This window comes from Nothoprocta perdicaria, unplaced genomic scaffold, assembly GCF_003342845.1.
Source record: "Nothoprocta perdicaria isolate Ctin4 unplaced genomic scaffold, notPer1 scaffold_4, whole genome shotgun sequence".
Lineage (NCBI taxonomy): Eukaryota > Metazoa > Chordata > Aves > Tinamiformes > Tinamidae > Nothoprocta > Nothoprocta perdicaria.
This window is the reverse complement of record NW_020455643.1, coordinates 2,810,240-2,824,863: the sequence shown is the minus strand read 5'-3', so window position 1 is coordinate 2,824,863 and position 14,624 is coordinate 2,810,240. Positions and strand designations below refer to the sequence as shown.

Sequence of the window (14,624 nt, the reverse complement as noted above, 5' to 3'; positions counted from 1 at the left end):
GAAATCCCCAAATCAGGTTTATACAATGCCTAATGCCTTCAGGGAACTATAAGTATTTTGGAAATAAACGTGTAGCTTTTCCCTGACAATGAAATTATTCAGTTGAAATTCTTTCTGTGTCTACCTCGAAAACAAAAATGAACCTCTTTTGGCTGACAATTGCTGTAWAATGAAAGCTATTTTTGTTTGCAACTGAGCTAGTGAGCTGCGAGGTACTTCAGGAAACATAGACAACTTTCAAGAAATATAATAGTGATGATGCAGATGTTAAGTCCTTTGCAGGCTGAATTCAGCCCAGTTCATCGGATTTCGCTAGGCTTCCTGCTGGTCTGCCAAGGTTGCTGGATTTATCGAGGCTTCCCCTTATTCATGTGATAGATAAAGTCTGTAAAAATAACAATAGTAAATAAATTCCCTTAAGGGGAACTTAAATTTTCCTTTGCCTCTCTTAAAAAACAGAGCCATGACAGATTAATAATTCAATACTGATGGAACCAGAGAGAACATCAGACCAGGAGCCTTTCCAAAAGGAGTCATCTTCTGCTTCAGGACTCCGTGTTTTATTCACCATTTATGTAAATAGAAAAATAATCCTGGAAGCACCCAGTCCTCACCCAGTGCTCCAGGTGAATATTGCCATGCTGGAAGTGTCACCTGAGTTTCTCTTTGCYTCCTCTGTGTGCTGGGCTCCTTTCAGTGGCATTTCCAATACGCAGTTGGTTCCCAATGATGAGGAGTTGTACTTTGGTCCTTTGTGAGTTTTTCTTTCAGTTGATCACTGGGAAAAGTCTCCTGTCATTTCCATGTCAAAGAGGAAAGCTTGGGCGGCAGGAATATCATCCATGTGCTCTGCTCCCTGTGGGAATGTGGATTTCTACCAAGGGGTTCAGGAGTGCTGCTGAATTTGACTCCTGGGATTCCTGAGCCCAAGTTCCTCACTGATAACAGCTAAACTGTGGGGCTTTTACAGGGCTACAGCAGGAACAGATTGGGTTTTGGCCACCTACTTCATATCATATGGCATAGAATYTGTGATGCTGACCAAAATTTGACCCAATTAGACAACTTTTGCCTAACTAAGATATTGGTTCTAATATGAGGTAAAGTAACTTATTACTCAACTTATCCAGAAAGTATCATGCTCTAATTTATAATCAAAACATAGTTCATTTATATAACCTCACAATGAAATATGTGTTTTGTGGAGGTCCTGCAGTCTTCTATTTCCACCAAATTCATGCAAATTCTTCCAACTCTGCACTATTCAAGTGCTTAAAGTAACTTTGGCCCACCCAGAATATTCCTGCAGCCCTCTCCGAAGCTACATTTTTGGTTTGGGTGCCAACTTCGTGCCCACAGCTTTGTTCTTCTGTGGTTTCCTTCACATAAGGACCTCAGAAGTGTCATAGCCAGCAGACGGTCCATGGGAAGCTCTGTGTATCCCTGACAGTCCCTGACACTTGTCCCTCTGCCTCCATTAATCATTATTTCTCCTGCATGAACTGACTGCTGCTTCTGGCAGAAATTAACGGCTCCTTGGTGTAGTATAAAGACRATGTTTGTTACTGGTGTAGTGAAATAACAGATCTTGTGAAGCTCTGAGAAAAGCCTGAGCTTAACCTGCTTAACCGAAAGCACAACTCYCTGAGCAAATAAAGCCATTGCAAGTTGTGAAGCTTTAAAAGTTGTTCAGTCTTGTATACAATGTAATTAAAAATGGACCTTTTAAAAGCTTATATATCTATACATATATATATTTTTAACAATGCCTTATTTCCTAACTTATTTTTATCAGACTCCCCTCTGCAGTCTGGTCTAAACTTGGGCATTTCTCACTGTTCTTGCCGATTTTCAGGAAGATTTGCTTTTTAATGTCTCAAAAACAGGTGAGGACACAGTAGAGACTGARTTAATTCAGCTCTACATTTAATTGAGCTCCATTCCTGATTCTCCGTGTTCGATGTTGCAGTTGAGATTCGAGATGTGTTCCTTTTGGGATTCTATGCAGACTAATGAAAATACACTCACCAAGGAAACCTGCTGCTTAACTCTCTTGCAAGGCCTTTTTTTTTGGTGTTTTTAGCCTCCCTGGCTACATGTGAGACTGTTGTGGCTCGGTACAGCCAGGCAGCCGTATTTTTAGCAATTTTAATAATATTRCATTTCCAGAGCTTGCTTGCACACCTGGGCAAATGCATAATCACGGAGAGGGCAAGATCATCAAATATCATCGTTCATTAAAAAAAAAAAGTCCTTGAGAGCGGTGACATTCATCCGTATAGAGATGGCTGGTGGCAGGAGAGCCATGGAGCTGCATATGGATGATTGATTTTCTATCTTTAAGGGCTGGCTAGGGAAAAAAAGAGCCATTCCCATTGTACTCATAGGACGCAGTAAACTTGACTAAATTTRCAAAGAGTTCTACAAATGCAAGCGGTGCTTCTGAGCCACCTCCAAATTACTGCAGTGCAACTTGGAAAGGCTTTCTTTTTAACAGTATGGATTGAAGTTTCTCCTTTGGAAAATAAAGATTGAATTTTAAGGTTAGATTTGTTATGAGGAAAATGCAAAACTCAATTACTTTTCTTATTATTAAAGGCAGATCCCTGTAAAACCCCRTCCATGTTAATCTTTTATATTTTTTCTTCTGCTTTTGACATCTTATGAGACCCGCACGTACTGGCATTGAAATGAATAATTTATGCTCAAGTCCTGGAAGAAAGTTGTAATCATCATGCATTGGTTTCCTTCTTACAATGGTTTTAACAGCCCCATTCCACGTTTGGGAGCATTTAATGTCATCTTTGCTAATTAAAGGAGGACAGACATGCCAGGCAGGTTCTCTTATAGCACCTGATGCTGAAGCAAAGCATTATTAATTAACTAGCCCTGCCTTGGCTGCAAGAACAGCACCAATTCTCAGCTCAAAGTGTCTCTGCAATCCGCCTGTAATTCCGGCCCTAGCTGCCATTGGTAGCTGGCCCTGATAAGGGCACACATAAAGCTTGGGCTGGAAGTCAAGCCTAGCGACCAGGACCTGCGGATGACGGGCACCACGGGCCTGTAAGGTACGTAATTTCTCTGGCTGGCTTCAAATAATATTCCACTTTTCCCAGAATGAGTATTACTCCTTCGARTTGCTGGGGAATGTTCAGTGTCTAAGGGAACTCCAGGGAGGAACAACTGGAGTGTCATTGAAAAGAGCACTGAGAAGAGCAGCATTTAAAACATATTCTTTTCAGTATAACAACGCGATTGCAGATTTTAAGTACCATATTTCCTAAGAGAGTAACAACAGTTACAGTGTTAAAAGGGGATACAAACCTTGCTATTTATGGGAAACATATGAATAGTATTATTTATTAATGTTGCTCTATTAGTCACCACAATGCAAAGTACTTTTGCCTAGTTACTAGCTTTACTCTTCTGTAGTCTATTTTTATTATTATTATTGCTGTTATTATTATTATTATTATTATTATTATTATTATTGCTATTATTATTGCTTTTACTATGCATTCATCCACTCTCTCTGCTGGCCATGGGATTTCTTGAAGGAGAGCACAGCAGGGGCAATAAGGAGATGAGGATGTGCAACAGATTTAAACCATTCTACTAAAACAAAGCTTTTTTAAAGGTTTTCTTTTTTCCCTTCTGGATTATTGTCACAACATATGAAAGTGTTTTGATATGCAGAAATTTTTTTTTCCCTCTAAATTTAAACTAATCAGCACTAAATTAGTCATGCTTAAGGCCATTCCACAAGAGTCCTTAACCCAATGAAAAGCGCAGCTATTGCTGCCTATATAGATTGACAGGGGCACTGGAGATGCCTTTTGATGAGTTTCACCCCTGGTGTCCTGTCAAACATTAACGGTGCCGCATTGCCCCGCTCCCGACTTGGCCGTCGCTCCGGGTCCTGCATGGGTGCCGGACACCCCAGCGGTGCCAAAGCACTCGCCGTGATGCTGAGCGTGGCCAGGGGGAACGTTTCTGAGGTCTGTGCCAACGGAGAAAAGACAATCAGAGCGGGAGTGCAGTAATGAAAGCACCAAAGAGGGAAAAACCATGAGTTTTGCACTGCTGGTTAAGGCACTAATTTGTCCCAAATAATTTTACCTGTGATCTGACTATCTGTATTTTTTTTTTATTTAAATCAACGTCCTGCTTTATAAAACAGGAGTTAGGTTTTAGTTGACTTGGAGGAGGAAGGAAAGCTTGCAAAACCACAAAATAGGGGATTTGTTTCAGTAAAATGTAAGAATCATCGTAACTGAACTTGGATGAATTCTCTTTTTTTTKTGTGTGTGTGTGCATGCATATCTACACAAAGTTAGCAGAGAGCAAAATAAATTCCTCAGTAGTTGGGCAGAGGCGAAATAACGTAGCATAACAAGCTAAGGATCATCCCAAATGTGGGAATTATGGTCCCAAAGGAGCTGTTTGATTTTTCGCTCTCCGGTATTGGAGGATATGCTTTAAAGCTGCCTGTTCCTAGATGGGGAAGAGGAAGTTCAGCGGCTTGGAGGTGACCCTCATCGCCCTGTTCTGCCTGGTGGTCATCGTGGCCTGCGTCCTCATCGCCCTGCTAGCCACCGGCCAGTCAGGAGTCAAAAGTCCCCGTAAGTACCATGAAATGGCCCTCAGTTCTCTAAAATAGCCACAAATCCACCCAGGAGCTGGTGGCATGGGACTTTGCAAGGGGCTGGATGTCCAGGCGTGGAGGACCGTAAAAGTTTCCCAGTAAAACCCAGGGTTTTGCTGTGGCTACCAGTGTCACGTACTCTACTTTTGCCATTAGCAAAGGGTGAGTGCGGTCACTAATGTGAGCAGTGCTATCTGGTATCAATAGGAGGAATAAACAGAGGGAGCCATAATTCAGGGTCATAAAATACTTCTTTCCCTTCCTCCCAACACTGCACTTCATTTCGGTCTGTTTTCTAAGCATAGGGCTAGTAGGATGGCAGTATTTCTTCCTAGAGGATAACTATCCAGAACTGGTCATATTGCATGGGAAAATAGCCCTGTGTCCATAAAAGCTGCAACCRTTTCCTGCTAATGCATTGGATGAAAAACCACTCGTCTTTCAGCAATGCTAATGCAGAGCACCCTGCTTTACATCCTGCTTCCTACGAGCAAACATCTGCATGTGGAGGTTGAAGCAAACAGCTCGCAGGTGAAAATAGTGGTAAAACTGGAAAAAAAAATGTTAATACAAAGCAAACACTTGGGCACAGAATTGCTCGTGTGAACTAACATCTGTGTGCTTGCTGCCTGTTTCAATCTTGGTGGCTGAGCAAAAAATAGATGTGCCTATAGCGTTTAAAATGCAAAGATGCTTGTATTTGTGTGCATCTCAGCCCAAGACAGGATTTTCAGGCATCATAGTTCTCCCATCATTGGAAGCAACAGCCCTCAGGCATCCTCGTGTGAGCCGAAGCTGCTAGGAGGTCACCTTAAATTTAGTCCTGCAAACCTGAAATAAAACGGAAAATCTTGCTGGCCTTTGGATGCTTTTATCCAATGCTCCGATGCAAATACCGGTGGGTGAACTGTGTTGCAGGAGGAGGGACACACGTAAAAACAATAGTTCAATACCATATAATAAAGAAAAAGACTTTCCAGTTTYCATTTGATGTACATAATTAGCAGAAAGTAAATTGAGTTAGAGGACTTACTTAGAACTAGCTTATTGCAATGTTCAAAAATAAAATGAAAAGCATCACCTGTATGCTTAAAAAAGTGAAGCTTTCCTATCTTTATCGGGATTAGTCATGTGCAGTCTTTAAAGGTAAGAGAAATTCCACAGCAATATTTTGGGCTTTTTTAAATTAGTATTAGTGGCTGCATGGCTTCAAGGTTGTGAGAGACAGGCTGCAAAAATAGCTAATGACTTAAAAACTAATGAAGATATTCCTATAATTTGGGGATACTGATGATAACCCATGAATTTACTTCCCCAGAGGAATTTACTCCACAATGTCCAGTCGTAGCATCGGCAGAGAGGATTGACTGCATCCCGGATCGAGTAGCAACAAAGGTCTGGAAACATTATAGACAGAATTATAAAATAGGCATTATCCCATAAAGCCTTGTATTTATTTATGAAAACATAACTCGTCTTTACCACATCTGCTTTATTTATTTATTTATTTATTTATTTATTTATTTAATCTCTGAATGCTTGAATATTTGCAGAGAAACATAGCCCATTATTACTAATTTCAGCCCATTAAGAAGAGATTTGCCTTTTTTTTTAATGTCTGCTGTAATCATTTGCCTTCAGAGGTTGAAGGCCACCACCAAAGTCCATCCCATCAATCCTCCCTTGAGATAAGTGGGAACCAAATTAAACGTTTTGAAAAATTCATTCTCTATTTTTGATAGCTTTACTAAAATGGGGCTTTGTGGAACTGCCAAATATTAACATTTATAGTGAGGAATATCCTAGACTTAGCAAGTCAGGATGCACGTTTACAAGCCGGAACATCTTGTGCAGCATGGTAAGGTGCATCCTTCTCATCTCCAGGATCTGGAGGGAGACATTGCTTTAGTGTGGCCATGCATCACTCATCTGGAGCAAAAGCTGCTCTGTGGSTGGAAATATGGTTCGTGCCTTTCCCTTTGCACTCCAGATTGATGGCCTACATGTGCCTAGCACCGAGAGTTATTCAGAAGTTTAATATTTTGGCCTGCTTTTGTTCCTCGATGTGTTTCCAGGCTCTTTCCATTCCAGTGTGGATTGCACATCAGTGGCTCTGCTGTAGCCCAGGATCCCACTCATTTCTCCACTCACTCCTATACACGTTTTCTCCTGCAAAMCTTTTGCTTGTCCCTCTTTAGGCTTATTTTTAATACTGCCTGAGGCAGGGCTATGAAAACAACAGATACCTGCTTAGGAAAGAAGATAACTCKTCTGCAGTGGTTTGCAGTGCAAACTTGCAGGATAAACAGCAGTTGGGAAAATTATGATTTACCTAAGCCCTTCTAGTAGGTCGGTTAGTGCTTGTCTAGACTATTTCTTTTCCCTTCATTCAAAACATCCTAAAATAAGCCAGAAAATGAGCTTTCATAAGTAGAATTGCACAGGGTGGAAGTGCAGGAGGAAAATAAATATTTATTAGCCATTTGCAGGTTTGCGGAAGATAGAAACTCTGAAAGAAAGGGGGCATTTATTAACTCTTCCCTACAGGGGCAAACTGTAGGAAACTTCGCTTAGACAGGAGGAACATGCCAATAAAAATTCCTTCAAAGGGTTTTTTTGTTTTCYTCCCTTTTTTTTTCCAGCAACGCTCTGCTGGAGCAGGTGTCTCTGGTTCACATAAAGGGAATATTGCAGTTAAGCGCAAGGACGAGCTGCAGCCCTAGCCCTGGGTGCCGCGAACAAAGTCCAGGAGCTGTCCCACCACGCGTGCTGCCATAAACCCTATCTCTAATCACGTTTCAGCCTTCTCTCTCTGACTTTATGGGTATCTATCACTCTGCTATTATAGCTCCGAGGCTGTGGCCAGCTTTCGTCTTTATTTATGTTACATGATAGCTTTTATAGTGGCCTCTCCAGCACTCTTGGGATGAACTCTAGTCCCTCCTCAGTGGTGAGGGGTCTCCCACCCTACGTGTGTGCATGTTCCTCTGCCTTGAGCTTAAMTGCGCTGTGGTGGCTTAGAAACCTCCTGGAAATGGGGATATCTGGAAAAACATGATTTCTGCTGAAAAATGTTCAGGGAGTATTCGTTTGAAATAGCTGGAAAATGGAAAAGCCTGCCTATGAAGCAGGATACTTCAAATCTCAGGCTTTGGGATATTAACTGTTGGTCAAACTGTTCTACTTTGCATGGGATATTTAGCTAGTTGCTGATCTAGGAAGAGGTGATAACGTTGCAGTTAGGATAATCCCCAGCATTTGAGGGAAAGGGAGGGAAGAGCTGAGTTGTGCAAGACCTAGTCATTAATGCAACAAGAGGACTTCAGGAGAGTGCCCCAGGAACGGGTGTTTCTTAAGCTCTCTGGAAGAGCTTATCGCTTAAGATACAGATTGTAGCCCAACTATATCTCTTCTAGTGGAAACTGGAAAGGTGGGGAGTGGGCATGGGTGTTTCACAGTGTACTGATCTGTGAATGTTTGAGGGGAAAAYGAGTCACTGGTATCTTCTGTACAACCATTCTGCAGCATCTCCACCCTGTGTCCCCCAGGCTGGAAGTGATTGTCGCCAGGGCCAAAGCCCCAGCTGTAATACCCTGCAATATATCTAAAAATAAACCAAAAATATTCCATTTCCATCACAGATGGACCAAGGCAAAAGCTTTGGCAAAAACATTTTTTTTTGCAAAAACTTCAAGAGCTGCTGTGAGCTGGCAGGTGAAGGCCAAGGTCCTGGAGATCTGCAGGTGGACTTGGCACCTGTGATCACCCATGGATGGAGACAGCCCTTTGCTCCCAGTGAAGCCTCTTACGTTGCTGCTGCCCCTTGACCCTGGTCACAAGTTATTTCTGTAACAAGTGACCATGTGGGGACATTTACAAGTGATATATTACCCTAAATCTTACCCGTAGAGGTAAAGCTCACACAAAGAATGTGTGAACCGGTTAATATCTAACCACAAAGCAAGGGCACTCTAGTTTACCAGCCATGGGGTAAAGGTTGGTCCCATTGCCCTGATATATGTTTTTTAAGCAATAGATGTCATTACTTGAAGGAAGTAGAAAAAAAAAATGAAAACATTGATTTATATTTGGTTGAAACTATGCTATTTGGAAGTGTTTTTAGCCTTTATGATATGGCAACATCAGGTTAAAATGTGTATTATACCTATACCTAAATGTGTATTATAGATAATCAATGGAGAACATTGAAGGAAATTATTGCTTTGCTTAATAATGCAAATTATTATTTTGTAACTACTGAACTATTTAAACTATGTTTTAAACTATTATTAAAGTGTAATAACCATAACTTCCATCTGCTCTGTGCTGGGTGACTCTGGGTCAGATTGTACCATATCTGCCACAGCTCACATGATTCAATGACTTTGTAAAGAGTTTCATTTTCCCTGCAGATCTTGTGATTTTGAGAAAGAACAAATGCCCCAAATCCTTACTTTTTCCCAGYGCCAATAAGGAAGCTTCTACTCTAAAACCAGAAAACAACTTTCTGTTTATTCTTTGCTGACACATTCATCTGATTGATAGACTTTTCACAGAAGGGGTTGATGTGACTGCAAAGATGACACAGATTCCTGGGGTAAAATGCTGCTCTTGTGCATTTGGATTATCATAATGGAAGGAATGATTTGTGTACGATGCTCTCCTTTGTCCCTTTCTCACCCCAGAGCCTCTGCACCCTGCGTGGCTGTTGTTGGAGCCCGCAGAGTGACACCAGCGTGCCCTGGTGCTACTTCTCTTCCAACCATGGGTACCGAGTGGACGGATCCATACGGACAACCCCGGCAGGTAAGGGCAAGCCCAGCTCCCAGCCCACGGCACCCGGTGTCCCATCCAACGCGCTGACGCTGCAACTGGTGGTTTTCTCCCCAAGGGTTTCAGGCTACATTGACAAGGTTGTCATCACCGTCCCTCTTTGGAAATGATATTAACACTGTGCTCCTCACCGGAGAGAATCAGACACAGAATCGCTTCCACTTCAAGGTTATTTTTGTTGTTGTTGTTTTGTGTTGTGTTGTGTATGTATATATATATATATATATATATATATATATATATAAAAGGTTTGGGAAATCAACTGTGCAAATTCTGGTTAATGCAGAACTCAATGGGAAAAATCCTCTCAGATCAAGTGATAAAGAAAATATCCTAATAGAGGGATAAACAAAGGGGCTGCATAGTTTTACAAAGTCTTAATTCCACCATTTATTGACTTTGACCCTTGGCTGTCTTAATGATGTTTTCACCWTTTTTTTTTTTTTTTTTTTTTTTTGGCTGTTCATGCTGAAAGACATAAGAACTAGATATTAATTTCTAATTTCTAATATGTGCAGATCACTGATCCTAATGCACAGAGATTTGAAGTCCCCCATGAGCACGTGAGACCTTTTGAAGGATCTGCGGCCTCCAACTTAAAGTACAAAGTTGACATTAAGCACAATCCCTTTGGCATCATGGTGACCAGAGTGAGCAATGGGAAAGTCCTGTAAGTAACTTTGGTGCTTTTGATGAATAACACTGGCATGATTTGTTTTCTCTAAGTTTTCCTGTTGAGCATGACTGATATATGGCCAAGAGAGCATATATGTGGACATGTAATCTGCCTCTTTTCTTCTGAATAGTGAACATTTTGGAAAAACTGTGTTGAGGGCCCCCAAAATATCTSTTGCGGCATAGAGAGCTCTGGCTAATTGGTTTTAGGCCAAATGTAGTCTGGCTCTGGCCATACTAGACCTTTGTCCTCTATCCTCTTAMTGCCAGGGAAAATCTCCACGGATGCTTTCTTCGATCAGTTCAGGAAATCCTTAAATATTGACTGATTTCATCCACTTCATTTCCTACCGATAACTAAGCAGGACATGTCTACTTTGCAACTCACTGTCCAGCTTTCTGACCTGCCTGAAGGGGGAAGAGCTGGAAGTAATATGTTCCTTCAATCAATCAAGGCAAGATTGCCCATCACACTGCTAGGAGGAGTGGGATTGACGTGAACTCGTCACATTCAATTAACTAGCAATTACTTTTGCACTGTTATTAGTATCGTTTACCTAAAACACTCTGTAATGATTGATTTGCAATTATAGAGTTCAGTCTATAGAAGAACTTGGTATTCAGCAGTCTATGACTGATTAAATAGGTGTATGGAGGAGAGAATAAGCAATCTGGTTCAATAGGACCAGCTTGACCAGGGCTCTGATAGACTGCTTATAATGTCCTTAGATCTTTATTTAATTTGATAAAAACAGATGCGTTTTATGCCTTAAAAGATAAAAAAAAAAACACAGATATGTTTGGCAGTAGCTTTGTGAGTATCTAAAAACAAGGTAAGAGGATAAAAGTAGGCCCTCATATGTAAACCCTTGATAAATTTATTTACACAGGATGAGCCCCCTTCCCCAACAACAAACACTTCCAAAGAAAAGGGAGATTCCTTGCACAAGAAAAATGAGAATCAATATGTTATTGTAATTAATTGCAGAAGTCATAATTATCCAAATAGCTGTAGAACCTAATTCCATCATCATATGTTACCCTAGAATCTTCCCCCAGATTTTAACACTCTGATACACATGTGACCATCAACATTTGAAAGTAAACAGCAAAAATTCACAGTTTCATAGAAAGTATAAATTCTTTTCTTCTTCCCCACCAAAAATATCTAGCCTTAGCTCTTCTGTGAGCAGATGGGCAAGACAGTTCTTGGAAACATTAAAACTGAGCAAAAGTACATTAGATGATTTGACCCCCAAAACTTCTTTTTTTCTTTAATTATGTAAAGAAAAACAAAGAAAAAGAAGTAAAATGGATGGATTATAATTTTAGAAAGCCCTAAATCCTCTGCTTTTGTGGCTTGTTTTTGCATTTTTTTGCAATTGCTAACACACTTGGTATTTGCTTTAAAGACTTATTCTAGTAATAATAATGTATTTATAGTGAGCAATATAGATATATATAATGCAGTAATGCAAATACAGATACAGTAAACTAATCCATTCAGAGTGATAAAATCTCATTAAAATTAACGCAGGTGTGTTTGTATAAATTTAGGAGAATTTATATGACTCTCTTTTGCAGAGCTAACGTCTTCTAGGTTGTTAAATTAGTCACAAATATTATACAAAACTCAAATTGTAAAAATGGTTTCAATTAAAAATGCACAAAATGAGTAGCATATTGCTTTGGAACTGTGCATGACATTGAAACATTCCAGGTAGCACTTGCTTGCCCACTCCTAGACAGTCATTTTCTCTGCTTTTGGTGAGAGACTGTGTTCCTCTAGATCCCCATAAGCCTTCAGCTTAATAAAGCTGAAGATAACCTTCAAATCTGAGGATCAGCTTCGTTCCAATTGCTTTGAGCTTTAAATCTGGTTTAACTCATAATTGCATTCTATTTATGACTGTTTCATTTTAAAAAATGATGATTGAGGGGAAAATAAAACTACTTCTGGGTAGGAGTCAATTTTAATGCATTTCTCAATGGGGAATGCTAAAATTCTTAGGGAAAAACAGAGGAAAACTAACATCGATAAGTTCAAAATTAATGTCATTAAGTGTTTGGATTGATAGGAACTTTTTTTCTGTAATTTGTCATTTTATAAGGAAAAACAGAATAAATATTTCAAACTTCTTTCTTTTTTTTTTTTTTTTTTAAGTAAAGTTCCTCTGCAGCTGGCGAAGCCAATAAGGAGAGCAGCTTGTCCCATGCTAACGTCTCCACCAGGTCTCTAGTTCTGTCTGAAAAAACAAAGAAGGAAATTAGCTTTTTTCTTAAGTATATAAAGTTCTCCTAATCCAGAAGATTAGGAACTTGTCAGTGATGAAAGGGATTGCTGAAAGGTACAAAATTAAATTAACAGAAGATGCTTTATTAATAAAATTGGCTTTTACTATGTGCTTCGCTAAGACATGGAAACGAGTAATATTGATTTCCCTCTTGTTCCGTTTGGACAAACATATATTGAAAAAGGCTCTATATCTGTTTTCAACACCACCAATTTCCTGTTCCTAAAGTTAAAACCTCAGCAGTTGATTTATGCAAAGTTTCCCATGTAAAATATGATAGCCGTCTCCTGGGATTGGGCATGCTAAGGATTAAATAATTGCTGTAATCCATCCTCAAAGAGGCTCTTACCTCCTCTCCTGGTTTGCTGCAGCAGGGAGAGAAGACCAGTATGAGGCCATTAAGTTGCCAGTAATTACGAAAAATCTGATGAAAAGTCTATTATTTCTCTATTTCTTTCCATACATGGAAATCTTCCATCTTTGCAGCTCTGGTGCCTGGAGTCATGGGGAGACAACCCTGAAAAAAGCTCAGCCAAGATGTTTCTGCCCAACTTGCACCCAACCCAGCTCCATCAAGAACCTACTCCGCTCTAACAAAGAGGAGCAATTATTGCTAAAATGTTTTTTTCTTTTTTGATTTTTATTTCTTGATCAGGTTTGATACCACCATCGGGCCACTGCAGTACGCCGACCAGTACTTGCAGCTCTCCATCAAACTGCCCAGCATCAACATCTACGGTGTGGGCGAGCACGTGCACAAGCAGTACCGGCACGACGTCAACTGGAAAACCTGGCCCATGTTCAGCAGGGACATCGGCACCTCCGGGGTAAGGGCTCCTGTCATCCCGTGCACATCAGTTTGGGAATCCAGAAACGCTGTGCAGCAGACACGTTAATAACATCCATTGAGTTTCTCCCCAAAGACTTGTCAGGCGCCGCATGTTCCTGCTAAAAGCTGGATGCTGCTGATGAAAGTTTCTCTGAGGAATACGTTTTTACAAATGTTTTGATTTTTTTCTTCCCGATGCTCGTGTAAAGTGTTGAAAATCASTTGATAAACACTAATATATGAGTTTCTTCGGTTCCCACCAACACATAAAATAAATAACAACACGTTTGAATGCATCGCTGTGCACAGCGCGCAGTACGTGCGCTTGCAGATAACAGCTCTGGAGTCCCACAAATAACAGCACAATTCCACTTAACAGCTGTTTCCCTACAAGATAAAATATGTCTGTCAGCAGGTATTTGTTTTGAGCCTTCATGACKGTCTTCTTCAAAAATGAATTCCTGGGTACCCACTTTCCAGTGCTTATAAAAGGAGTCTTGCATGTGTACAGAGACTTGCATAGGTTTTGATCCAAATTGCTCCCAAGCAAGCAAGCAGTGATAAACCACATGGAAAAAGAGCACTTTTCATTTTCATTCCCTCTGGGGATTTGATTTCCCCATGGGGATTTGGTAGGTAATTGTAGAGACGGCAACTCCATCCTATATGTAGAGATGGCAACTCAGGGTGCAACTTGGACCAGTGAAATGCTTGAAGCTCAGTTTTGTTTTCAGAACTGAAATCTAAATTAGCTCGCATTTGTCTTGCTATAAACAAGCACTATTGTAGAAATCATCGCCTTGATTTCCCATCTCTACTGAATTTTCAGCTTATAAATCCTTTCCTTTTAATAATTAGCATGGAGAGGACTGAAGATGGTTCTTTTCTGAGTGGCTCCATTGAATGTAGACTAATTAAGTTAAACTAACAGTGAACAAAATTAAGTTAGACTAATTTCAAATAGCTAAGGTTAAATTCCTCATTAATTTGTTCTGAGTTTTGTTTTTCATGCAAAATAAGCAACTATGACAACAGCTGTTATCATTTATAAGGTTTTTGTTGCAAATAACAAGAGGAAAAAGCAATAGAAATGAGATGAAAAGAGAAACCAGAGGCTCTTATTTATATAGTTTAAATGTAAAACTGATTGCCTTGTAGGATTAATCATATATATTAGATGCAAAATCTTGCACCACCTTTTGGGGTATATTGTTCACCTGATGTGCATACTTATTACCCATAAATATCATTGCAATATTTGCAAAGCCACTGTAAATTCCATCATATCTCTTTTACTTATCTGTATATTTCCAGAAATTTTTCATTTAATGGCAAACATTCATATAAA

At 40.1% G+C, this 14,624-nt stretch overlaps 1 protein-coding gene across 1 annotated transcript in view; it reads left to right on the top strand.

Annotated features, from left to right (window-relative positions):
* Window positions 1-4,498: 4,498 nt before the first annotated feature.
* SI (sucrase-isomaltase) overlaps window positions 4,499-14,624 on the top strand; it is a 44,679-nt gene continuing 34,553 nt past the window's right edge. The window contains exons 1-6 of the mRNA XM_026045251.1: window positions 4,499-4,622; window positions 5,964-6,040; window positions 9,331-9,451; window positions 9,537-9,646; window positions 9,997-10,148; window positions 13,103-13,274. Of these exons, the coding sequence (XP_025901036.1) occupies window positions 4,499-4,622; window positions 5,964-6,040; window positions 9,331-9,451; window positions 9,537-9,646; window positions 9,997-10,148; window positions 13,103-13,274 (756 nt within the window). The remainder of the gene's footprint in view (window positions 4,623-5,963; window positions 6,041-9,330; window positions 9,452-9,536; window positions 9,647-9,996; window positions 10,149-13,102; window positions 13,275-14,624) is intronic.